Source organism: Leptopilina boulardi, unplaced genomic scaffold (assembly GCF_019393585.1).
Source record: "Leptopilina boulardi isolate dan_hultmark-lab unplaced genomic scaffold, ZJU_Lbou_2.1 LbouV2_280, whole genome shotgun sequence".
Taxonomy (NCBI): domain Eukaryota; kingdom Metazoa; phylum Arthropoda; class Insecta; order Hymenoptera; family Figitidae; genus Leptopilina; species Leptopilina boulardi.
In genome coordinates this window covers 1,867,987-1,895,610 of record NW_026137841.1, presented here as the reverse complement: position 1 = coordinate 1,895,610, position 27,624 = coordinate 1,867,987, and the positions used below count along the sequence as shown (strand labels likewise).

Genomic DNA, 27,624 nt, shown 5'->3' with positions numbered 1-27,624 from the left:
CGGCGAGCGGAGTTCTCTCTCAGGTCTCTCTCATCCTCTATTCTCTTCCAAATTCTCCTCTTCCTTCTTTCTCTCACCCTTTCACTCACCTCCCTTATTTCCGCATTCGCTTCGTGCCTTTACCTTGTTCCATGTTCAAATCCTCCCGAATTCCCATTCTCCTTTTCGCTTCCCTAAAACCGTCCTCTATTCTACCTTCGACCGAAATTGCGTTTGGGGTCAGCGTTCTTATTGACAGCTTTATACCCAGTCGTTCTTATTTTAAATTCTTTTAGTCTTTTTCAACAAAGCCTTGGGTAACACAGCTACTTCTTTTTAATCTTTATTTCACGAAATAAAAACTAAAAATCTTTATTTATACAATTCGTATCTTTACTCGAAGAGAACATTTTGTACATGTTTCTTAAAAACATATTTTTCATTCGATCTATTTTTAGACTGAAAAGAAATATCAAGTAGATTTCGAGGATCAATAAACTTTACATAATCGTCATCAGTTCATATATTTGGGTCGACTCATTCATACGTCAAACCTAATAGACCAAGAGGGCGATAATTCAAAGAGAAGGTAAAACATTGGCAGACTCATCATGACGTTACAATTTTCATAGTAAGCATTCTGCTACCGACGATTTGCCGTAATCGTAACTTTACTACAGTATCTTGATCGTTTAAGCTTTTTAAAAGTATCGTTCGATTGGTACATTATAATGTAGTCGAGTAGCATAAAAAAACTTGTGAAATTGCAGAAAAATCGAGAACCAAGTAATTGTCAAAAAATAAATATAATAAGCAAATTATTTAGCACTTAAGCTGTACGATTCACAATATTGTTTTTCCTATTATTTGATTCTTTGCGATTGGTAAGACGTTATATGTTGCTTATATACTGTGAAAAAACAAAAGCAAAGGAAGAACGAAGGATTGCCAGTGAGTTGGAAAAAGGAAGGCGAAAAAAGATAAGGATGTATAGCGATATTATCTCTTTCCTCCATGCCGCGCTAGTTCCCCATAGCACGCCAGGAGCCCCCGTTGGGCGCTGCGTGTGTTAATTTGAATCGGGAGAGATTACGCGGGACTCCCTGTCGCGAGCAGCCATTTTGTATCAAAATGTCGATAAAGGAAGTCGGCTAGTCCGTTCGGGTTCCCCTTTGCGTGATTATCCATCCATCGCATTTAACTGTAAGCGTCACATAGTTAGAAAATTCGATAGTCCAAAATCCACATGACGTTGACCACATATTCTCCTCATTGTCACGAAGTGAATTGAAAATGAGTCAAGATTTTTATTTCAAACTGTTTGTTTATGTATAATGTTTTTTTTCTTTGCTGGTATAAAGTACTTATGTTTTGCGTTTTCGAGATATTGCGAGAGGGGTCACAAACGATGATTCAGAGATATTTATGGCGTGCAGAGAGTTACCGCACGAAAAGGCACCATAGAGTCGCGTAGAATTACATGATGTCGGCCATGATATAACGGGTTGTATCCTTTTTTCGCGCTTCGAAGTGCGACAAAGTAGGAATAAAAGAGAGAGTAATACTGGCACTGGAATACAGTGTGATGTGGAAAGTGAAATATGCTTTTTTAATTTCGAATTATTTTTTTAAAACAGGTTTTAAGTTTTTTTTTATTTGTAATGGTATCATTATTTTTGTCTTTAGGTTTATTAAATTGGAGAATAAATTATTTGATTAGTGAGTAACACAGTTTTTACCAGATTCTTGGTCATCGGACAACAGTTAACACCAAAACTGCCAGTCATAATAACATGGACAATCAATTGCTTACCGGATCATATCGCACTATTTGTCTCTGCGGAAGACGAAGAGTGATTGACCATAGAGTGAGAAAGGCCATATATTACATGACCCAGAGAGAGAAAGGGACAAAACAACTGAGGTCCGGAATTGTGTAACACACCAATTGTTTGATGCACGGCCGATTAAACGATCATTCTATGACTGTGCGCACTATGTTTCCCAGTCGATATGGAATATTGTTTCCATTTATTCACTACCATAGTCATCAAAATATTTTCATTTTTAAAATTAAATTAGTTTTCTGTTGCAGTACAATGTAACAATTAATTGTAATTTCTTATTTTTATTTACATTAATGCATAAATTTGAGAATTATTGAGAAATAAATTTTGGACTAGGTAACAAAGTTGTAGAGTTTATTAACGCCGTTTTGTTGATTCTTTGCGAGATGAATTAATTGTTGGCGCATTTTTTCTCGCCACATTGAACAAAAAGCAAAAAAGGAAAATGTACGACGCCATGGAAGACGAGTCACCATCATGATACCAGCAGGTACAACACCGAACACTTTCTTCGTCGCCTTGCAAAACATCTCGCCGTAATATTACCTGCTAGCAAACGACTGTGCATAAGCTTTGCTCGTGCCACCCAAGCGGACCTTGTTAGCACGAATATCTCGGCCTACACCACCCAGAAACTGTAGAGTATAACAGCAAGCCATAGCTAGCTTTACCTATATTTTCATTATAAAGCTAAAAATGCTTTGTTAATATGTCAAGGAGCAGCTTTGTTAAAAAATTCTGGAAAATATCTTGAATTTGTTACAACGACTTAAGTATTGAATCATTCAACAATAAACTTGAAAAATTTCTTATAAACTTCAAAATGTTAATTTCTTTAAAGAAAATGATATATTACGAATGACAACAGTGGTTGATATAGAGCACATGATTCCTTGATCAAGTTCAAGGTTACTGGACGCGAATAAGGACGAGATACGATGATGAAGGTATCAGAAGTTGGCGCCGATCGATGCTGCTGTCTAGGTCGTACCGTGTCAAGTCCCTTAAAGTTCGACGGTCGTAAAACCAGTGGGCCTTTGGTACAAGCACTGAGGTTTATTATCAAGTCTAGGTTCCCAATTAGGCAGCAGCTGTGAAAATTAATGGAGCACAGCTTTTAAGATGTAATTGGGCACATTCATAACTCAAGGGTGGAAAGGAAAGGGTTCGGTGTGAAGACAATGAAGAGGACGAGCTTTAAGAATCTATTATTTTATGAATCTAATTACATCTATTATGATCATGAAAATCGAAAAATGCTTTCATCATTTTAAAAGAAAAAGAAAAAGCTTTATTAATATGCAATTTGATCTTTTCTTGACGGTAACCAATATTAAAAGAAGACATTTATTTAAATAAAGTTCAATCAATGAAAAATAACTTATTTTTAAAAAGGTTTTATTGAAAGATTTACTGATTATTAATCACTTAAAAATTGATTTTTAGACGCAGTAGCCGCGTTTCAGTTGAAAAAAAGAACACATTGAAAAAAAATTTCGGTTAGTACAACTGGAATAAAATATATTGACTAGTATATAATTAAAGTTTAAATATTGGTTAGAATGATTAAAACTTAAATTAATTACTTGAAAACTGAAAATAAATCTTGTTGGTCCTATCTCACGACGACAGGAAAGAGATGTACATATACATACACATGTAATTAATTTACTAATAAATTAATAATCTTGATTATTCTACTTTTTAATTCAATTCTAGCCTCGGCTATGTCTATCTCAATCAATCTAAAGAATAAGCTAATACATTTCTATTTAATACTTTACAATTTTTTCCAGAAAATAAATTCTTTATAATAAAATATAGGAATTTCGCTTACATACAATTGAATGATTATTTTAGAATAATCAATGCAATTATGTATTTTTATTTTGGTTTCCATATCGATATTGAATTTCACTTTCACTTTTATTTTCACTTTTACTGAAATACAATTTTTAATTGAATTTCAGTAAATGTGAACTTAAAAATGAAAGTGAAAAGCAGAGTCAAAATAAAAGTGAAAGTCGTTATGAAAGTTAATGTCGATGTGGAAGTCAAAATGAAATTACATAATTGCACCCAAGTAGTTGTTGAGATAGGATGATCCTTATACATTGTTATCTAAAATGTCTCTTTTATACTTTCGTCGTAGAAAAATCGGAGCGATTGTTTTTAATAATCGTCATATGGAAATCTTCTCTGTCTACAAGAACCAGCTAGTTCAATTTCTTGCACAGGAAAAAAGGAACCAATATCAAATTTATTTATCTAAAAGAGTATATAAGCACTACACTACATTCAGAATGATTTTTGTTAACAAGAACTTCTATTAATAGAACTGGACATTAATTTAGGTTGGCTAACCAAGAAAAGCTAATCATTTTTCTCATTTCATGTAATTCTCTTTCAAAGGAAATCAGGGGGCCTACGTTAGATATCACTGGACATTGGATCTATTTACAGTGATAATAATATATTTCCTTGACTTTCTCGTAGAGAATATTCTCCCTATTATCGACACATTGTGCCCATTACCCTTCCCTAAGCGGACAACATAGAAACACCGTTTATACCGCATAAACCCAGGAAGGCCATCCATTCGTTCTCTCCCTGGCTCTATTAGCAAAGTGTGATGGAGTTTTGTGAGCGCGATTACACCCGAATGAGTATTACCCCGTCCCTTCTTACTCTCTAGAGAGCGGATAGGGCGTGCAACCCTTTCTCCGGGTTACCCCTTTTGTCTATCTGGCACACGTATTTCATGTGTCTGCCAACACGTGCATACCGATGCAAATAACAGCAACCAACAAAGAATAATATAAATCATTTTACTTTCTATGAGTTTTGCAAAGACTTATTTGTTTTCGTAAATTGAGCAACACATCATACATCCAATTGGATATCTGGCAATATGGCTTCGAACGTCAAATCTCAAAGGCTTTGACCATCTGAATGGACGACATTCCATATATTTCACTGGACCCTTATAGGTACGTGCTTCTCTTTGGTGAACGTGATCACAAGTGTGTGTGTTCAGAAAATAGTACATATATGCTACGACGGCAATACAGATACTTGCACGAGAATAGAGGATAGCCTACGACTCGCGGGCGTTATTTAGCGACAATGTGTCGCGCATAGAAACGGCCTTTAAGCAGCCAATAAACGTCGTTACGTGGCCGAGGGTGCACCACTTCTCTTCGGATGACTAGGGAGAGTAGCCAATTTCGTCAGATTTTGGGAAATTGTTGTTAGCTATATACGAAACGATGTCCTGAATCGAGACTGGAATCAACAAACGCCATCGACAGTCACGTGCCTCCTCATATTGACCTTTTCTTATTTGTTCTTTTTCCAACAGTTTTTATTTCTCAAACTTCCTTTTGGTAAATATACTTTTCTTCCATGTTATACTGTTTCTTTTTTATACTTTTCCAACAACGCTCACCTGAAGTAGCCCCAAAATGAACCCCAGCGACATTTGTCCCTCACTCTCAACAATCCCCTATTAACTTTCGACGTGCCATGGCGGCTAAATGGTGCCTTTTATGTCGAGATAATGAAAATTACAAATAACCTCTCGCGAAACGTGCGAATGTGAATGTGATACGAGGGGGTGGGCAAACAATTGGAATTTTGACTCCCATCAAGGGAAGTGGGGCGTTGATGCATAAAATAACAATGACTGATGTTCGTTTGGATAAAATATAAAGTGATAAGCGACAAATTGTTTATTAAAGCTGTACTAAATGTATTTATTTAATTGCTGATGAATTCATATTTACTAAGTCCTTCCTTGTTCTTTTCACTGTGATTTTATTACAATGTATTTCTTCCTTCGTAACGTAAGGCTACAACTCTCTGTCAACTAATGGTAGCAACGGGAAAGCATAGAATCGCGGTCGCGTTTGTGAAATTAGTTTTCCAGATAATCATCACATATAGTATTGTGTTACCTACAGGACGGCTGTAGGTTCTGAAGGTATTCGCTGGCGCCAACCAATACCACGTAGAAGTGAGTTTAAATATAAATGGGGATTAATCCAAAGTTACCTCCAGTATTACTCTCGATAAGGAAAGTAATTTTCCCTCGCTTATTCTGATAGATGAGTTGCCTGACTATATCTTGGTCGTATTTTTGATGCCTGCAACTCTCAATATCAAACTTTTCTACATTTAAATAAAATAAGCAAATTTTGATCCATTTTTTGATTAAAAAGTGTTAAGGACTAGAGAGAAACGGAACTAATAATCTAAAGTCTGAATAGAAAAAATTAAATGGAAATAATTTCCTATGAAAATAAAGTTGTCTGACCAAATGATATCTTCACCACAAACTGATGTACTGCACCATAAATTTTATCGGATGGAATTTGTGAGTCGATTCCAGTAACATTTTCTTCGGTGCTCCTTGAACAGAATAAATTTAAAAAATGATCAGCCTCGACACCCGTTGACGTCCTCTTGTTGAACCCACCCCTAACCGTGCGAGTGGTGATTAATGTTGCCGAACAAATTGTCTAGAAAAACATGTCGTACTCTCCCTCGGTCTTCAGAAGAGAACCCTGCTGCTGCACCCTTTATCTCTCAGGGTCGCGCACCCTTATATTTCCCCCGGAGAGAGAAATGAACGAAAGAGCCCCTTCAGAACTTCATATATGTGCAAGTGCGAACTAGATCTCGTGTGAGTGAGTACCATATTCGTGGTGGATGTCATGCTACACATAAAGGTGTGGTATGTAGATGTATACATACATACATTACGCAGATGATATCCACGTAATCCGATTTACTTCGACTTCGCTATCAACGTTCGACCTCACCCATTCGGGTAATTATACCGACGGGTAGGTGTTGGTTGGCATTTCCCTGCCACATCGACCGTGCAAATTCGTCCAGCTAACGCCCGATTAGAACCCTTGATTAAGCAAAGTCCTATTAGTTGAGGGTGCTTATTCGTCATCGCGACTTTTCTTCATTCAACTTCTCCTAATGGTCGATTAAAAAATATTTTCATAATTCCTTTTGTTTCGGTTTTTTCGAAACAACTATTTTATTTTTTTAACTGTTTCATTGATAGTGTTGAAATGACACTAGTTGACACTAGTTGGAAAAAGTTCTCTTTTTGAATAATTCACTGAAAAAAAGCAGGCATTGCAAATAATTCACTACATTCTTAGAAACATAAGATGACATTTTTTGTTATTGAAACTTTCAGAAGTATATTTTAAAATGCAAAAATAATATCCAATTCAGGCAGACATCTGTCATTTTTCTCATTTGAGTAACAAAGCTACACAAAAGGTAAAATTCTCGTTTGCAGTCTTCCTCTAAATCTCTCTGGTATCTTGGATCTTCTCGCTTCCCACCTGCGAATTACAAATTACAGCAACTGCAGTCGCACCGGTTTCTCGCCTGTCCCTCTGAGTTTCTCTCTCTTTTCTAACGCTTTTTTTCTTTTTTTCTTATTCGCCTCTCATCCTTACAATATCGATAGACACACCGTGACCGAAAGCGACCAAGACTCTCAGAAAAAAATCTGACCTCATGTTTATTCTCTTCATCGTCGTCGACGTATCCTCGACCGAAGAAATTTACCTCGGCAGAAGTTGTACCTAGTCGGAAAAAATCTGGTAGCAATTTTGCTGTATTATTTACATCGTCGCTGCTGCTGATGCTGCTGCTTCGTAAGATCCTTCAGGTACCTTTATGTACCTGTATGCAGATGTGAATGTAACTTGGCAGTATTGGTATGTGCTAGCAGATACCTGCACCTACCTCGAACGTCGCATAAAGCCCGGATTTTATTACAAGCGGATTCAAATTCCACACACGGGTGAGCTCCTACGGCGAGAGAAAGAGAAAGAACGAAGAAAAGAAATAAAAATACGACAGAGAAAGAAAGTCGCTGCGAGCTTCGAGAATATAAAAAAGTGTAGCCCGGCGCCGCTTTGCCTTAACTCATAAACCACCCGTTATTCTATTTTTTTCGTGGATGGAAATTTTATTTTTTTATATCGCAGACCCTTAAATCTTCCAATTTAATCACGTATCTCTCCTGTGGGAAAATACTTTGTTGATTTAATCAAAATGCGGGGAAAATATTTCGTACCTTTTCCATTTTTGAAAATGGTTTTTCAAGTTCCTTTTGTTATTTGGGAATTTGAAAATATATAATAACTGTATGGTTTATATTTGTTTTGAGATATTGACATATTTACACTGTAAAGAAAGTTTTCGAAAATTATGTATCACTGTTTTTAAAGATTAGTTTAAAAATGATTTCTTCACGGTAAAAATATAATGGAAACAAAGTATGCATAAACTTTATTTTTATCTGCAGTCTTAACGATATGTAAATGGTTACTTATCTACCTTCATCCAGAAGCCATTGAGGTCTCATCTTCTTGACACCTACGGAGAGTTTGCTGAAAACCATTTTGAAGGTTTTTTTTTTTAAATAAAGATTTAAAAGTCGCAACGCATTTGTAAGGTTAAATGCAGATTTTAGTCTTTTATGACTGTGAAAACACTTCATTTGGCCTCCCCCGCTAACCTAAAGTGCATATAAAGACACAGCCGGAGGCCTGTAATTTTGGTCTTATCCGGAGGGATATGACTGTTATTTAGATTTAAAGAAAGCAGCTGAGGTTTACGTCAGAGATAAGAGTCGTTTAGATTGACCGTTTGTCCACCGGATGGCCCTAAAGGGTCTCGTTTGCCATCTTTCGCTTCTGAAATCTTTTTCTACATCTCGCCACGTGTCTTTTTATGAGTTTCCTTCCAGCCTATTTCTTATTTCTGTTTCCCTGACGTTCCACCTAAACTTGCAATCAGTTTGAAAACTCCTATCTGTCCAATAGCGATTTAAATAAAGCAGCAGGTGAATAAATAGAAAGTAATAATTTTTAATTCTTCGACATTTGGAGAAGGTTTGGTAGAATATTCTTGTACAGAATAAAATATTCATTAAATATGCATGTATGGGTAAATCTCGTTCGACAATTAGAATAGTCTTCTTTCATTTTTCGAAAAATTTACATCAAGACAAATCATCCATTTTTTAATCAGCGCGCAATTTAATGCTCGTTCTAATTGTTCCAGACAAAAAGTCGTATTATATTCACGCGACTTGATTGTAATACAAAATTGTAAAATAGTTTTCTATATGAACCTTTCGATCAATTAAAATGTAATAAAGTAGCAAAACACATATGATTTCTAAACTCTGTCTATACTGAATGAATGAATTACAAATTGTAATATAGGTAAATTACTATAGTATATGTTTCTTATAATGAAACAGTTAAATAAGCTAATGTAAGGTGGCAAACAATAAATCTATGAAGTAAAGTCATACGCAGTTTATTATACCTGGCTCGTCATTAATATAGGAAAAATGCGAAAGGTTATAAATAGTATTTTCGTTGGTCTGAAAAGCCATAAAACAACGTGTTTCATCAGTGTCTTTCGTCAAGCCGACGTTGGACAATCTGATGCCCGTTGGTATACATGTTGTTTGCGAGGTCGTTGGTTAATACAGCGCAATTAAGGTAACACGTGCATAACCAGGCACCGAGGCACATGCCGCGTGATGAATGGGACTAGGCGAAATCATGATTGGTGGATGTCGCGTCATGGCGTTATGTAACGCACTTCTGTCGCGCGTTGACCTCTTGGTTTTGCTGCTCGTTGTGCATCCGTCGGGACTCTGTATTATGAGGTTAGAGTGAATCTAATACGACGACAACAAGCTGCCGCAGACTATTACAGACGTCCTGTTGGTTAATTTTCGCCGATTCCAGAACGGTGAGCGTTATCACGTAATGAACAAGCGCAATGCAAGCCGCCATTTCCATGCGGATGTTGCGAGAACCCTCAGTTGTTCGGGGCTGCCAGCTTCGTTTCGAGAAAGTTATTGGCATCGCAGCTGTCGCCCCTCTTGACCCAGTCGATTGTCACCGGCTACCTCTTGGCCGGGGTCAGACTCATCGCATTCTGGGGTCGAGGATGGTATATCCACCCTCACCTCGGATCAGAAGGCGTCAGCTTGTAACAGTCTCTTAAACTTCAGCTCCTGTATTATATACCCTGTGTAGCAACTGCTGACGCCGTTATAAACTGTCGTTCACACTCCCACCTCTTTTCTCTCTCTCTCTCTCTCTCTCTCTCTCTCTCTCTCTCGTTCTCTTCATTGACGTTTTCTATCTCGTCTCTCCTTCTGTGCACGGTACCACGTGGCAATCTAGCAGAAAGCGAAATGTAAGCCCACTTTTGCTGCTATTAACAACTTGTGATACATCGCCTTTTCCTAGGGGAATCTTAAGTCAAACTCTCCTAGAAACAATATTCGAATGTTCTGACGCCTTCTGCAGTATGTATTTTAGTTAATAAAACTCCTAAAAGGGCAGCAAATGTTTCTATATACTAAAAACTAAATGAGATTGATGACGTTTATTTGCCAACAAATGAGCTTGTATATTCCTTTGCTATTCATCTCAAAAAATCGATATCGACGTCTACATATTTCGACACTTCTCAAATATAAATTCGCAACGAGCGCGGCACTGGCTCTCGTATTACTGAAGGATACTTGTACGCGCTGACTCAGTAATGCCAGTAACTCGATATTTAAACGACGACCTCTAAGATGAATTATAATAATCCGGCGAGGTTTCAAGTAAACCTACGATTATGAGGCCAACATAAAAAGATTCTTTTAATAAAAAATTCTTCTGAGGCTAGTGCTCCTTAAAGCAGTCTTATTCGATAAAAACTTACACTGTTAGAAATGATTGTAATTTTAATATACATAAATACTTAAATTTAAGAAACTATGATATATTAATAGTATCTTTTTCATTACCTGTAAAAATTAGAATTAAAAAATTGCATTTTACTTAATTTATGTATGTTCTTGATTATACAATAAGATTTTAACTAGTAAAGCAAAATAATTTATTTTATTTAAAAACAATACTTAACCTAAATGTCTCATAGAAGTATTAAAATTTTGATATTCAGAATGATTTTTTGAAAAATTTCCCTTTTATAAAACATTATTTGAACATAAACAACACAATAGTTGAAGAATTTCACACTTATTTCAATTTTAAATAAATTTATAAATTTTAATAATAATTTAATATTTAAATTTAAATATATCAAGCACGGAGAAAAATGAGTAACTATTTAATATTTTTCTCCGTGAGGAAATAAACACCGATTGGTGAAATAGGCCTCTGCGGCCGCCATGTTGTTATGTTAAATTTAGTATATTAGATTTCAATATCAATATTGCATATTTGCTTCATTTACATGTAGGTATATTAAATCTAATACAGATTTTTCTAACAGTGTACCTTACATTTATGAAACAATTTTTTGAATACTAACCTTACGTTACTTATAGCTTTGGAGTTTATTTTAAAATTTTGGGATGACTTTTGACAATTGTTTTGTTATAAAATTAAAAGTGTAATATAGATATACAGTCTGTTCTCGATAAATAAAACTGCCTTAACTTAAAATAATCTTAAAGTCTCTACTATTCACTCTTAGTTAAGTGTACTGTAGTAAATTTTTTAAAAGCTTTTATAAATCATTAAATTAAATTGATGAAACCCTAACGTTGTGTTGCTCGAATTTCGATCAACGAGTATCGATTCTTGATCGGAATGGGAATAGAAAGAATCTACATAAAAATACTGATACTACTATTTTCATTGTTAATGATGTGAATACATGGAATGTATCGATGGATATAGTTGTGTTGAAAAGTTGTCTTCTTTTACAAAAATTGCAAATAAACTGCAGCATGATAAGTGAGATTGTTCCATTGAGTAGTATCGGGCATGCTGTCAAAACTTACACATATCCAATGGGAAAACAGTGAGACCATATGCAGTTTGTTAACGTTATCTTAACTTAGATGATATTCAGGAAACGAAGTCGGATGTCAAGTGACGATCAACAACTAGGCAAGCTGGATATATATAAACGGGTTGGCTATGTCATCAATGCGGTTTAACGTGCGTCACGTTGATAGCATAATAGAATCATGTGCTATGATGTCACAGTGTCCAATCAGCTCTCCGAACTCACTCGCTTCAGCATTTAATGCGTTTTATAAAAACCTTTCATTTAAATTATTTATTGTGAATAATTAATAATGTTTTAAATAATAACTAAACTTCAATTTTAGTATCCCTTGTCATTTTCTTTTCACCTAGTTCAAGTGAAATTTTATTTTCTCTATCAGACAAATATATTGTCTGAGTGTGCTTCACTTTCTTCACTGCGTCTGACTATATTGAATTTGTTCTACTACTTTTTAGTTTCCTCTCACATTTGATATCTTGATGTGCCTCCTGTGTAAAATTTTTACTTTTAGGTTAATTTAAATATAATTTTGATTAATCGTTCAAAAAAATGTACTTTTAATTCATATAAAAGCAGAAACAAACTTGCCTTTAGCAATTGGTTTACTTAAGTGGAATAACAGTACAACCGTGATCGGATAAAGCTTCTATTATTTAATCCGGGCAAAGTTATAGAAATAAATCGATTTCGGATCGTTGCTCCTATAGGAAACGCGATTACACGCTGGGAGGATGCTCCCTGTAATGCTCATTGAATTCGTTGAATGGAAATTATGCGCACTCGTGCGCGCGGTCTGTCGAATCCAGTGACATGGGGTTTACAATTTTTGTTCCTGTACTTACAGTTACACAAACTAACAACACAATGTTAATCGGAGTTTCTAATTGATGTAACCCAAATCATGAAATACAATTTTGTCAGGTGGAATGATCTAATTTTAAATTGTTGAAAATATTGAACTCTCTTCTACATATATGTGTCTCTGTTAATAAACATAGTATTAATAAACAATATGGAATTAATTTTAAAAGAATTCAATTTGAGTCTTTATTTTTGCTTTTTAAAAAAGCAGTTAAATTTTATCTTAATTTAAAAATTAGCAATCCGGGAACCGAGTGAAATAGGAGGTGTGAACTTTCATCGTTGTATGTGACGATTTCGTCTAACGTACATAATCCATTTTCTAATGGCGATCATTACGACTGTTTCGCGTTCCGGCAACCCTTTGCATTAGTCGGCGCGGCGCAGCTCCCTATAGTGAAATTGATTACCAATAGTACAGTGTGCTTTCTGTCTCCTCTTCACCTCCACCTCCTTTTGGACAGTAATGATGTTTTGATGCGAGAGACCTGGTGCTCCATGTATCGACTGCAGTTAACTAATGGAAGCTCTTCGATAATTGCAAATGGTCGAAGAGAGTAAATGTTATTGTGTGCAGTAATCATCGTTACCGAGGTGTACATACATGACAGGGAAAAATTATTTTATTTATAAAAGTTGTTCTCATTTTATTCTCATAGTATTTATAGAAAATAATGGAGTAATTGATTTTTTGCATAAAATATATCGACGCTTTCCGTTCATATAATTCTTATTTAAAAATTCGTACAAGATAATTTTTATTAAATTTTCTGTGTAATATGATTCTTACAAAAAATTTAGTGCAAGACAATTCTACTCAATTTAACATGCAGATATTCATATGTTCAAACATATTTAATAAATAATTTACATTTAATATTTAATTATTTTTATTATTTTCATTTGATTACTAAAAATACTTTATTAAATATAACCTTCAATTTGGATAGGAAATATTGAATAAGTGTGCCTACAAATTAATGATATTTTCGTATTTGACTTGCGTGCATTATTTGTTTTGCTTTTTTTGTGGTATAAATGTGCAAAGTATTAGGATGTTTGTCACTGATCCACAAATCGAATCATTTGTCCTATGCTATAGATGCATCCATAGTGAATGCGGATTTCACATGCCGCAGTATGTATCTAGGCGAATTCAAGCATATTATTCATGTATGCGCACAGAGTGCACTAAATTTAGCCACGGTACGGGAGGTCATGCAGGAGACACCCGTTACGGTGAGTTTTATACTCTTTTTACGCGAAACCGTCATATGCTCGCCTCCTATTCCGGCCCCATAAAAATACAGGGTCCTTTGCAACTCACACAACCCACTCTCTCGTGTTCATCGATCTTTTCAGCTAAAATTCTCCCTATCCAAAATTTTTTTCTTTAACACACTCGACATTCGTTAACCAATAACTGTTATGAATGGACTTTTGAAAATATTATAAATAAATATAGACGAAGAAAATTGAGTCAAGTATTTTGAAAATAATTTTAACTCTTCTTGCGGTAAATATAAATTATGAAAAAAATGCGCTAGAGAACGTATTGGAAGAAGATAAAAATTTACTTTTTAAAGAGCCAAAAGTCACAACTTAAGAGCTGCTTTTTCTAATATGATAAACGCTGGGTGCTTTACGGAAACGGAAATTGTTGGTTGAGGGTGAAATCTAAAGAGCGGCTTAAATATGGAGGATGGGTACAGACTTGATAATCAAAACTGCATTAAAATGTTGAAAGCCTGAATTGCTGGAAGAAGGGAGTGACGAAAAGTGTTTTGTCATCCAACGATCAGTACAGATGGCAATATGCAAAATTACTCTTTGATTTTCCCCATCATATTATTAACTCACAATAAAATATTTTTAGAAATTTGAAACTCTTTTTTTGCATATATTAATTTTTCTCGTTTGAATATTTACGTGCTGAGCTATTTGAAATGTAAAGTTTAATCGGCTCTCCTGGCTTTGGTGGCGAGTTTTCCAGGGACGTTATTTTTGTTGGTTTCTCGCAGATTGTTTGTCGTGTGGATACGCACTGGTGTGAGAATTCAGTAGGTTGGGCAGTCTGTCGGTTCTCTCTCTCTCTCTCTGGGGTGGAATGGCGCGCCATTGTTCAGGCGATATTTCAGCAACAGGGTGGCCGACGGGGCGCGGGAGTCAGCTGGCTGTGACATGCCGCCTACGTTGGCAAAGGGGAACCATATAGTCGCTCAGAAGCACCAGAAATTGGAAAAGAGGCCTCTATGATACTTTCTTTCTCTCCCGCACCTCCTCTCAAGACACTCTTTTATCAAGCAATAACCAGAGACTATGTATCTTTCAAATCTTTACTTTGACGATACCAGTTTATAATACCATAACCCAAAACCACTTTCAAGACGATTTCATGCTTTAGCTTATTTTTCTTCCCACTCTGCGCTAATTTTTCAACTAAAATCAATCTCTACTGTGCACTTTAAATTTTTGAAAATTTTTTTCAAGAAACTTTCAAATTTCAGTATGTTATTAGCCTGCGCTTTTTAGTTGCAAAAGATACCTTTAATTCTTATACATTTTTACCTTAATCTGCTTTCATAAATTATTCATGAACAATTGTAGTTTGTAATAATTATTCAGTATGTTAACCTGTTGGTAAAGCTAAAGCTTCTTCTCTTTGAGTGTATTTGGAGAAGTGAGCTGTGATGCTGATTCCGAATTCAACCGGAAGTTACTGGGCGGCAATAACATGACAATAGAAGGGTGCTAGAGCGCACATATCTGTATAATAAACGGGAGTTTAATAATTATTATTCATAAGACTCCCTCTTGCATTCTCGCGAGAGATTCGACCAGGCGTGGAGCTCTGCAAGAAAGAGCTATCGCAAAACAAGGGGTTCATTTCTCGAGAACCCCTCTGGCCAGGGTGGTTTGTGGATGAATCGAAAGTCAGAAGATAGAGGAAGAGGTGGTGGTCGACATGGTGCTGCTTGAGTCAGTCGAGCAGAAACCCAATCACTTCCGGCGTCTGCGCCCATTAGGGCGCCGCGACGCTGACGTCGGCTGACGTACGCCTCCTTCCTTATTCTCATCTTACCCCCCCCCCCTTCTCTCTCTCTCTCAACAAACCCCAAAACACAACCGCAAATCTATTGTTTGGTTATCGCCTGTTCGAAAGCATCTTTCAGCGTGGCTAATGATGTTCTAAGGAGGACATTCTTATTACTCTCTAGCCAAGAAGAGCTCTTTCGATAAACGAGATTTCTACCCTTCTCTTTTGCTTTTATCGTCTTTCTGTTCTGTGGACTCAAAGCTTTTATTGTTTGCTGTATTCAAAATATGTAAGGCCTCATAGTTAAAGGTAACACAGGAAAAAAGATTTTGTTCTTGATACAAGTAAAATTTCAGTAGTGTAAAAACTATATTTCCTTGTACGCGTTGCTTTACCCAAATCTGGTGTTAAAATAGCGCACCTACAGCCTAAATTTGTTGAAGATGATTTTAACGTTAAAAGAAGTGGTACAAATCAGGTGGAGAGTTAATTTTAGTTTCTGAGACATCCCCAGTGTTGTGTCTCAACACAATTAATATCTCTTCTTTAAAGAGTTTTCTTTGCGTTAGCTAAATTAAAATTTGTTTAATGTCGTCATTCTTCTTTTCTGTTACAGGTTCATTAATGCGAGGCGTAGAATCGTCCAACCTATGATTGATCAGAGCAATCGAGCCGGTAAGTCGAGAACAGTTTTTTAAAACAGTTTTCTAACACAATACAACATAACAATCTTCATTTAAAAACTGAAATAACATTTTTTCAATAAAATTTTGATTCATGGCATTATCCACTGTCCTGTTGTATTAACAAATTGAATTACCATCTATAAATATACCACTCTCTTTACATACCTGGATATTTATATTTTATTGACAGGAGTAAATAAAATTATGCACGCGAACGTTTTCTATCGACGAAATTGGTATCTTTCGTCGTATTTCGGATGTTGCCTCGGGTGGAAAATTCAAAAGCGTAAAAAGTCTTTTTCGCCCTCTAATCTGTAAGAACGTCGTCTTTACGAGGTGGGAATCACTTCGTTTGCAGTAAAAGGCGACAACAACGGCTCCTGGGAGGGTTGGGGATCAGACTTGTTGTCTCACACCCCTTCATCGGAAAAGAGGGCTTGAGGGTTCCCGGTAGAGTAGGCAGAAGGTGGATAACGTTCGAATAATGGTAGGATAATTGGTAGCGGTGATCAGAGCGAGTTTTACGATCCGACAACATGCGGTCCGTTCTTTCGAAACCCCTTCTCCATCATTCTTGCGTTCTTTCCTCCTCTTTATTTTCACAATTTTATCTCTGCCTCTCTCATTTCTCTAAACAGCTTCCTTTCTTTTCCTCGAATCTCAAACTTGCCTTGCTCTACAGTTTTTTTCTACTCAGGAAAACTACAGCTCTTAAGAAAACTTCCAAATCGAGGGAGGTATTTCGGAATCAACGGCCGAAACACAGGGCGATTCGCCTATTTTTACGACTACAGTCCCGACTGCTGGAGAGACCCACCCTCCATCTCATAAACACTCACTGAGTTACGGGTTGTTTGCTTTAACGAAACTGGGCTTTAGGGGTTGCTGTAGTTGAAAATAAGAGTTTTGGCCACATCAGACAACAAATTACTTTCGCACAGTAGGACTACTTCTTTACTCTGTTTTCATCTAGGCAACTAATCCGAAGGTTTGTGGTTATTTTGGAAGAAATGCCGAGTTTTTTTTGGTAGATGTTTTTCATTCTTACGAAATGAAAACTGTTTGCGGAACTCGAAAATTATTTTGGTTGTTGTCGCCTCTAAAGATTTATCAAAAAAGCGTGCGCGTATATAGACGAGTTCATGGGGTGAGAAAGCAAAAGAGACATGGTCCCATATAGGGTAAAGTGGAAACTCATGTTCGTCAGATTATTATTCTGATGTCAATCCCGATCATTACCAAGTCCCCCTTTTCCTATCTTTTTCTTCATTTCGGTCTGTACTTTCAGATCTCCGTTAACTTGTCGTTCTGTCACTCTTTTTGTTAGTACTTTCCTGTATATTCAAGTTATTTACCAGTCAACTATTCAAAAGTGCCCCTTTAAAATTTGTGGGCGAAATGATTTATAATCCGAACCTGCTCATGTGACTACAATTTGAACAAAAAGTTTACAAAACAGCTTTTATTTGGAAATAAACGCATGAACTTATATTTCTTTATATTTTGTAAATTATTTAAAATTATTGATTTTTTTAAACATAATTTATTTTATCTGCATGAATAATACTAAACGCAACGTTTATGCCATGGAAATTGAAGTAAAAATTGATATAAAATTAGAAAAATAATTGTGTAATTCTAAATCATGATTCCCTTGAGGTTTAAAAAATCACAAAAAATACTATTTGTGATTATAGAACATTTTTGTCTCTTAATGGCCAAGGGCAGATTCTCTTGTCCATGTCAGTTCTCCATCGATCTCTGCATCAGGAATCCCTTCGAGATTTCATCCTTCCTCCCTTGCTTTCCAGATCCGATACTCTCTGATACTTTAATAGTCGAAATATTGCCCCAAGGGCAGATTTTGTTCTTTCGGAAGCTATAAATGATAAATGTGTCCAACAGTATTATATGTCCCTTCTCTATCTTTGCGATATTGAACTTTTTTGCTGTTTTATAATGTTCTTAGTATAACTGCATCTTAATTGTAAGATGGAATTTTTTAAGCTCAATATTGATTCTATTCTTTTGATAAAGCTTCGAAATAAACTCATTGAGATGAAAATAGCGTGCATAAAAACCCATATTAATGAACTCAAGTTGATTTTCAAGAGTATCTTCTAGTTATCTGAGAGCATCCCACCGTTGGCTGTAATGATGTTCCAAGTTGGCCGCATCATCAATCATACTTTCATTACAAAGATTGCATGCTCTGCATTGACTCTGTGCGTGCCCGCGGGACATTGTTATTACGAGTTGCACTGTATATACGATCTATGTGGACAATACATCGCGAAACGACGAGCCTTATTTAAGGTACGATATTGCCTGTAGCCAATCGAGAGTTTATTACCCGATTGGCGAATTTCTATCGAAGCAAACGATTTGATTGATATACATGGCTGATATACATTTAAATTAATTCAAGGTACGTTTGTTTTAAAATATTGTACAATGTCAGCAGTTTTTCTCTACTTATTCAATTCGCGTTCAATGAATTACACAGTCGCGTTATTGGCTCGATTGTCAAATTGCAAGTGGGAAATTTGTGTAGGGTTGAGATTGAGCAATTGGGAAAGCGTTGATTGAGCACCAGTTCGTAGATATTAGTATAAAATTAGCTCCCGCTGGTAAACGAGCGGCAACGGTAAATGCTCGTATGGGTTTAATGCTCCCGTTCCTAATACCGCTCATAAAACCACGATCCCTTTTAAATCCCCTCCCTTCAATCACACCCGCGTATGTACACGCGCACGGCCCAGTCGAACTATAAACTATAAACCCGCAGTGCATCATTTTACGATGTACAAGCTGCCACGTTGGCTCCCCTGCCTACGTTTCTATTAGGTTTATATGACGCGAGAGGACTTCTCCCTCTAGTGGGCTATTCTACGTAAGCGTGGGAGTATACAAGTGGAGTGAGACTTTGTATGAATTATTAAGATCTGGCTTTCAATTATTCTCGTCTTGCATAAACCATTTTTATCCGTCCATTAAATTGAAGCCATAAATTTTCAGCGCTAAAATCCTTTAGACAATGTTTGCTTATCATATATTGGATGCTTATCTTATTATTTCTCTCGAAACAATTTTCAATTTCTCTAAACCTTCTAATTTCAATTGATTCCTTTGATTGATCGCAGAAAGATTGAATTATTTCGAGGGAATAAACTTTCTTTAAGAACTGTTGTGAAAAATGATTTGCGAGGGTTCTTTTTATTATCGTCCGATAAAAACATAAGACCTTCTGTCGTAGACACTGATGGCCCGGAGTAGTTACTGCTCAGTTGGTAACACTGCTTGAATCGCCCTACGTGTTTCCGGAACGAGGTTGTAAAAACGTAACAGCGCCCTGAAGTGCCGTAAAGCTCTGACCGTAAGGTGCATTGCACGAGAATGGCGCAACAAGGGGTCAGAGTGCTATGGCGGAGTTGAAACTGTTTCTCATCTGATGATTTTCTCACTTTGGATGCTTTCAAAGTCAATTGATCCTTTCTTTACTGCAGAACTTAAAGAAAAAGTGTTGTCGCTCTTTATTGCTATACATTTCAAATATTTTGTGTGAAAGTTTCATAAAGATCCAAACAGTCTAAATGTATATTTATTTAAATTTTATTCTACATAAATTAATTGATCCCATGATCGAGATTTAGTAAACGTATATTTCTCAAAACTACTTTCATGAATCGATCTTTACAAAATTTTAACCGCATATTCGTGACATGTATGGTGCAAAATCGATTTGTATCAAAATTTTGATTTTTATTACATTTTCAAACCAAACAACTAAAAGAACCTTATTTTTCGAAATATTTCTATGATTTTTCTAACTTCATACACAAATGTATTGAATTAATTTCTTTGTGTATATTGAAATTATGAACATTTTTAATACGGCCTGTGTGGAAATTTATTGTGGAAATGTATTGGAAACTGTACAGTTGAGCTAGATTCAATCGAACAACTTGAGAGGAAAACTGGACAGAATCAAGTAGGGTATGTGACGCTAGGGATAGCTAGTTTTTTTCCAGGTCTGTTGTCTAATCCCTTTCTAGTACAATAAAAATTTCTAGCCAGTTTCAATTATATTAAAATATACAATTTCTATCTACCCAAGGGTCGATCCAACTTCAAATAGATATAGTAACACCTACACAAAAAAAATTAAATATGGAATGAATTATACATTTAACACATTATTTATAATTAGAGACCTTATATTTACCCCTACCTATTATTATTTAACACAATCGCTTACATAAATTTTGGAAAATATTTAACGCTCGCTGGGATCGAATTCCCTAACCTAACGCTCCGCAGGCTAACACGCTCACCATTACGCCACCTTAACATGGGAAAATAAATACAAAATTGATTTGATAAGTTGCGACTGAGGAAAATGAAGACTTCAGGAGCAGAACAATAAAGAAGCAATAATTATATATAAATTATAATTTATTTTTAATGTTAAATAATTTATTTAACATATATAAGTCAATATTTTCATTTTTTATTTTTACCATGTGGTAAAAAAACTTTTTTTGGTTAAAATAAGATTATTTTTTTCATTTTGAAATTCATTTGTTTAAATTAAAATTAATAATTCTTATTAATTTAATCAATTAAATTTAAATTTAAATTATATAACATAAAAATAACAATAATTAAATAAATATATTTTTATTGATTTATTTATTTAAATCGTTATTATGAATATATGTTATCTTAAATAAAATTTTATTTATGCTTACTTGTTTTACTTGTCAATATTAACCCAATAAAATAAAAACTTCAAATCAATTAAGCTTATTATTTATAATATAATGCTTATAATATATGCAAGAAGCATATATGCATGTCAAAGATTGTCAAAGACTGAATTCAGTGACACCTGCTTGACGGACTTATATTAATTTTTTATGACGGTATCCTAGGTCGCATCTTGGTAAATTGTAGACAGCCTACTGTACGAACTTGTACAAAATTATCAAATAAGCATTCTAGACTATAACTAGCTAAATTCTAGAAAGGCTACATATCTAAAGAAATAAAGAGAAAACTGTATAAAAAACTGCACATGAACTTTGAGGGGCCATTGCAGTTATTTGAGAATAAATTTCCACGACAAACACTGTCTAGCTATAGGCTAACACTAGGACGGCCACGATAAATTTCTACACGGGCGTAAAAACAGAAAAAATGCCAAAAGATGACTAATTTTTTGGAGGCGATAGATATTATGGTTCATTTAAACACTGACAACTTTCTATTCTGGAATTTTACTCTTGTGCAAAAATCACGCATTGTATAATTAAAATCTCAGTGACCAAGGTTGTTACAAATTAGTGTAGAAATCCATACATAATTGATTACCGAAGTTTACGAGAAAATTTTTTCGTTGAGTCTCATGAGTTCACGATAATAACTCTTCTGAGAGTAAAGTAATATTGCAAAAGTAATAAATGACTTTCCTCGAATTGCTAGTAATACTATAAACTCAATAAACATCGCTCATTCTCAATGTTCATCTCCGCCTATGGGTGCATTACGCTTCAGAGATGCAGCGTTGCTTGGTTTCTCTTCGGACTTCCTACTACGTGTCTATCGGCAATGTTATAATTGCATGTTTTGCTTATTATGTTTGAGCATGACGGTAGCGGAGGTCAAGACCCGTCCATATGGAGGTTTCAGCCGTAGATCACAAGGTACTGTACCTCGGAGGTCCGTGCTCACACCACGGAGAGCTGATTGTCATTTACGACTGCCACTTGATTTCCACCCGTCTGCCTTGCCACCATTCGAGATTGAGGTGGTGCCCGGTTGAATATAAACTTATTTAAAGTCAATCGGGACAACCTGGAAATTCTATTCAAACTGTCTCATCGAATTTCGTAGTTTCCCAAATTTCTATATTAATTAATTATTAGACAATTTTTAGAAAATTTCATTAAATTTGATAATTTAAGTTTGTTAAAAGGACATATTCTTATTTCTGGACTCTTGAAGGTGGTGCCGAATATGGGTCGTATTTTGAAAAACTTTTACAAGTATTTCCCCCGGCATGAGGGTCGGCTTCATCGAATATTCCGCTCTAGCCAAGTTGGACCCTATCGAATCTAGACATGGATCATTCGTCACGCACTCGCTGAGAGGTTCGCCTCGATAAGGCCATCCCTACTTCAGGGGCAGATACGCGCGTTTACTGAACACTATCAGCCTTCTGGAGTTCTAGGACCCTCTCACTTTTTCTCTTTCTATCCAATGAACCCTTACTCTATTTCCTTCCCTCTAGTTTTAGGTCCTGGCATCCCTTTCGCGAAGGCCATCAATCAAGGTTGTCAATTTGTAATGGCGATTCTCTGTGTCCATCTAGGTCCCAGCCACCCCATTCTCCTTATTCCGAATCCCTCGAGTTCCCATCTCCATCCCCATCCCCTTGCGTCCACAGCCAAGTCTCCCTTTTTTCCCTGACCCTTTCTCAACTCTGAACGATATACCGTCCACCGTCGCTGATGGGATATCACCAAGAGCTTTAACGTACCCGGTGTCTCAGAGGCTAAATAAAATAGATGTCCTTGGGTCAGAAATTGGGAGAAATGGCAATCGTTTTTTCTTTTTGGTTCCAGAATTCAAGACAGTTTTTTCTTCTGGAAGTGGATTCTCTCTTCCAAATATTCCAGAACAATGCTTAAATAAATTCAAGCTTTACTGATAAATGTGAATTGATAAATAATTTTTTGACAATACGAAAACGCTACTAGCAATTCTGAAAGGTCTGGCAGGAACTATAAAAAAATGAATGTTTCGTTTACTTTTGAAAAAGGAGGCACACAAAGTCAATAATCATAAATTTCTCGGTAACACGATCACTATCATCGTTTAAAAAGGAGTATCATCAGTGAAAATGGAAACGATTTAAAGTTTATGAGCCTCAGCAATTTTATTCAGTCTGCTCACTGTTGACTGAAAATTACACGAAGAGGGAATAAGCAAATATAAGATTCCAGTTTTACGGTGTAGAAATCCTTATATTCCGCTAGTATGTACCTACTTATCGTTCGACCATGAGACAAGCAGTCATCCAAGGTGGAGTGTAATAGTGCTGGATACTTGGGAGAAGGTTTCTTCCAGTTTCCCATTACGCGGCAGCCTTGATGGCGAAAGTGGTCTAGAGGGCAACGGTCAACGAGGCCCGAGATGAGATAGAACAGGCCATTATGCTATGCTGATAAGATAGGTCCACCCTCGTACCTAGAGTCTTGATACACCGGACGCGATCCGAGACATGAAAAATCTAACTGGCACTGAGAGAGCGAACAAGACGAGGCGACCGAGAAGGAGAGAATGTCCAGCCCTCGAGAGCTCGCCCTTATCTTTCCACAGCGATCGTGACCGTCCTAGACTCCATTTCCGCGTCCGAGGATACCCTACCCACCAGTTTATATACTCCTAACGAGAAGGTTCTCCCGCTCGTTTACATGGCGGTGATCGAAATTTCCAAGTCTCGGATACCAGTTGAAATCGATACTTTCTTTTAAATTTTATGTTTAAAGCAAGAAAATACTTGTAAAAATAAAATAACAACCTTCACATTCTCCAGATGATTTTTGCTAATAATAATTCTTTGCTATTAACAAATATTTTTACCATTATTCCTTTTTTGTACAAACAATAAGGATTTCCTTATTCAACTACATATATGGACATCTCTATTTAGACTCGCTTTAGGAAGAATAATGTAGAGGAAGAGCAATTTCCTTGGGAATATGAAACTCCCTTTATTTTTTTGGTCCTTTTTTTTATATGACGCCAGCAAATAATAACGTTTCTATAAGTCGGTCGTTTGTATTCGACGAGTAACGCTCGAGCACCCTATTTCAATTAACGTATGATCTATGTCGTATAAGGACCATGATGGCAGCACCTTTCAAAACCTTGGGGCCATAATGCGCGGGGGATTGGCACTCTAAGTAACTCTATATCACGTCTACGTGACGCCAACTCATCGCTATTCTCACTGAAACGGGGAAAAGGGTACCTTAAAACAGTGCCTCCCTTCGAAAACTAACTAATCTCCAACTCTCTTTATTTTACTGGCAATGATTTTAATACAACCCTCTTTTTATTTCAAATCAGAATTAGTAGAATGACAGTGATGGTAGTTTTGGATTTTTACTTTAAAAAAAGTAACTGGAATCAGTCTATCATTTTTCTACTTTTTGCGGTCTTACTTTCAGGTCCGTAATTTTTAATAATGCACTTTTTTAATTTTAAAAATTTTATTTTTTAGGTAGTAGAAAATATTTGAAAAAACCTCAAATTAACCATACAGTTACGTTCAGTAACAAATATTTTATCTAACACTGATAGTAAAATAACTTAATTATTTTAAAAATTTTACATCTAATAATAGTTTACAATTTTTTTAAATAATTTATTTTAAAAATTATAAAATACATTTTTTTGTTAATAAATTAATTAAATAATTACAAATAAATAAGTGAGTTTAGCAGAAAAACATTCGAAATTTCTGTTTAGAGAAACAGAACTTTAACAGTTTTGTTTCTAACTTTAAATTTAGATCAAATATCAACTGTTTATAAGTACCTATTGTTTAAATTTATGTTAAGTAGCTTCCTTAAAAGAGGTATTTATTCTGAGAAGTGGAAAAATAGACCTTGGTTCCATTGAACCTCCAGGTGACAAGTAAGAGTTAAAGTTTTGCAACATGCACTGCGAGAATAATAGTTTAATTAAATAAAACAAAAAAATTCTTTAAATACACTAATCTTTTAAAATTGTATACTTAAATTATTGTTAAAAAGGTAAAAATCAGAATTAAGGGCATTAGAGAAATTGGAAAAAATGCTGGGGTCTATGTAATGCAATAAAGTCAGTAAAACCGGTGGTATTTAGAAGTCTATGTAAATCCTCCTCGTCATGGGACCCCTGAATGCGCCTGAGTGTGGAGGTTTGTAATTTATTTACGGCGGTAATGAACCTGCCCGTTAATTGCCTGGCGTTAAGCTGCAAAAAATTAGTTGATACGAAAAAGAGTGTAGCTACCTTTACTTACAGTAATTCCTGTAAAATAATAATAAATAATGATAGAGATGATAATATAATATGAATAATTATAAAAATCTCTCTCTTGTTTTGTAGCAAACCTGTTCCCACGACTTTCTTTGAAACATGTGTCGAGATTAAAAAAATCAAAAACTCTTTTCTCGGCTTAAAGTTGACATTATTTATATTTTGAAGAGAAACGATAATTGCGGTAATTTGGCAACTATTTGTTGACTCATTGCTGAGATGAACAAAAGGCAATGGTCCAAAATAATAATTTAGAGAATTGAAATACGAGAGCGGGGAGAAAGATGACAAGAGATGTGGCATAGGCGGGCAGATGAATTATTAGATCCGGAGTTTCCGGTATTGCGTCGTGGATGACCAATAGTTTCATCGAGGGATTGTTGAAGGTTCCGGAACACATTTCCGCTTTCCGCTCGACGAGTTGACTCGTCCCTTTCTAGCATCCTCTGAAATTCGTAGAAACCGAGTGTGGAAGCTCCATCTTCTCTAACTTTGATATCTCCATTCTCTCAAAATCCTTTACGGGTAGTTTACCTTCGAAGGATATTACCGTCCTCCGTTTCCTCTCAATTCCTTACATTTCCTATTCTACAGAGAAAAGACTTTAAATATTGTTCGATTATCAGAGAATTCCGTTAAATTTCTTTTAAAATACAAGTTTTCTTATTATTTACAAAGAATAATTTGCCGACAGTAAAAGAGATTTATTATTTTTAAAAATTTGAGGCATTTTGAGATATTTTCAAAGGACTCTAAAATGTAAAGTAGAACAAGATTCGAAAGCTTTTTTTTTGCTTTCAAGAAAATCTTGCCAAGACTTTGTTAGTGAAAATGGCGAGAGCGGAATGGTGGAAGAGGTGATGGTTGTTACTTAGACTGCTCATATCTATCACAGTCTGCGTTCACAACATACCTCGCTCCGCAGTTTTAGACTAGGAACTCGAAGGGATGTGTGATGGTATGCGGATGTGTTGGGTTAGGTCGTAGGTATATACGAGAAACGTTGAACTCTGTCGGAAACTCAACGAGAACACTCGGTGTGTCGCCGCCAACTAAGTTCGAGTGCACCCATTCTTCAGCCAACAAGATTCCTCGCTAGCTGGTTGGCTTCGGTAGCAACCACCTACTCCGACGACCTCAACCTCTGCGACCTCTTACCACCTACACCGGCATCCAGCCAGGCCGCAACCATAAGTTACTACTAATGTCCTTCTCATGTTACGCGGGACCCAAGTCCACTGGGGGCATTTCAAACTGAGTCTATCTTACTTCACAAAAATCTAATTATGACCTTTTAAGGAAACGCGGTTCGTTGTCTCATTCCGACTTACAAAAAGAGAAAAAACAAGAAACAATTTTGAGACAGGCGAAGGAAGACTCCAACTTTTCAGTGTATGGTGAAATAAAAAGACCTTTATTTTCCTTTACCGTTCAACTATTGAAATTAATTTATGCTGTATAAAAATGATTAAACGATTATTATTGTTATTCACTTCTTGTAGAATTTCATGAAAATTTTTGACATAAACTATATTGTCAATGTGTATACAATGAACCAAATCGAGCGATGATAAAGGTAACTTGGAAGATTAATTCCATGTAATATTTTTCCGGCTTTCATCTTTCCACAAGTGCGAAATCCGCCTGAAACTAGCAAAGTTAGTCTAAAGTTTCCCATGGGTGGCTGGCGGATGATGTACGGTTGGATGTAATTGCGCGAATTTAATCAATCAGGAACGTGCACCCGATTCGCTAGAGCCTCTCTAACCTTCCCAAGCCGACTTAAGCTCCAGAATCTCAACGATGATATTATTCCGCTGTATAGAGCACAAGATTCGCTACAAGTTCCTTCGATGTGCTTGGCTTCACAATCACCATATTAGAAACTGAAAAACATTTTTCTAAAACATGTTTCTTTTATAAATGTTTAAAGTCTTCTTTTTTCATTTTCGAATTTAAAAAAATGTCGTCTATATAATTGGGTCGCGTGGATTTTCAATCGCATGAGTGTTTTGAATTCCATTGGCCTTTCAACATCGACTCTCTTTTTTGCAGGTTCTGTCCGTTTTTCTGCCTCACACCAAAATCAGGGGCCTTTTACCCTTTCCACTTTTCCTCACAGATACTTGAAAATTGTGCGAATATACAGGCACGCACACGAATACGCATACGTGCACGTTTTCACCCCACCCATTGCAACCATGTGATATATAGCCCCTTGGAGGTCGATGACTTCCGC

General features: G+C 35.9%; 1 protein-coding gene across 3 annotated transcripts in view; it reads left to right on the top strand.

The window, feature by feature from the left end:
* The window catches only part of LOC127282118 (homeobox protein homothorax), a 388,123-nt gene that overhangs the window by 348,742 nt on the left and 11,757 nt on the right, over positions 1–27,624 (top strand). For all 3 annotated transcript variants that reach the window (XM_051306201.1, XM_051306200.1, XM_051306202.1), the window contains one exon: positions 16,223–16,281. In XM_051306201.1, coding sequence (XP_051162158.1) covers positions 16,223–16,281 — 59 coding nt within the window. The remainder of the gene's footprint in view (positions 1–16,222; positions 16,282–27,624) is intronic.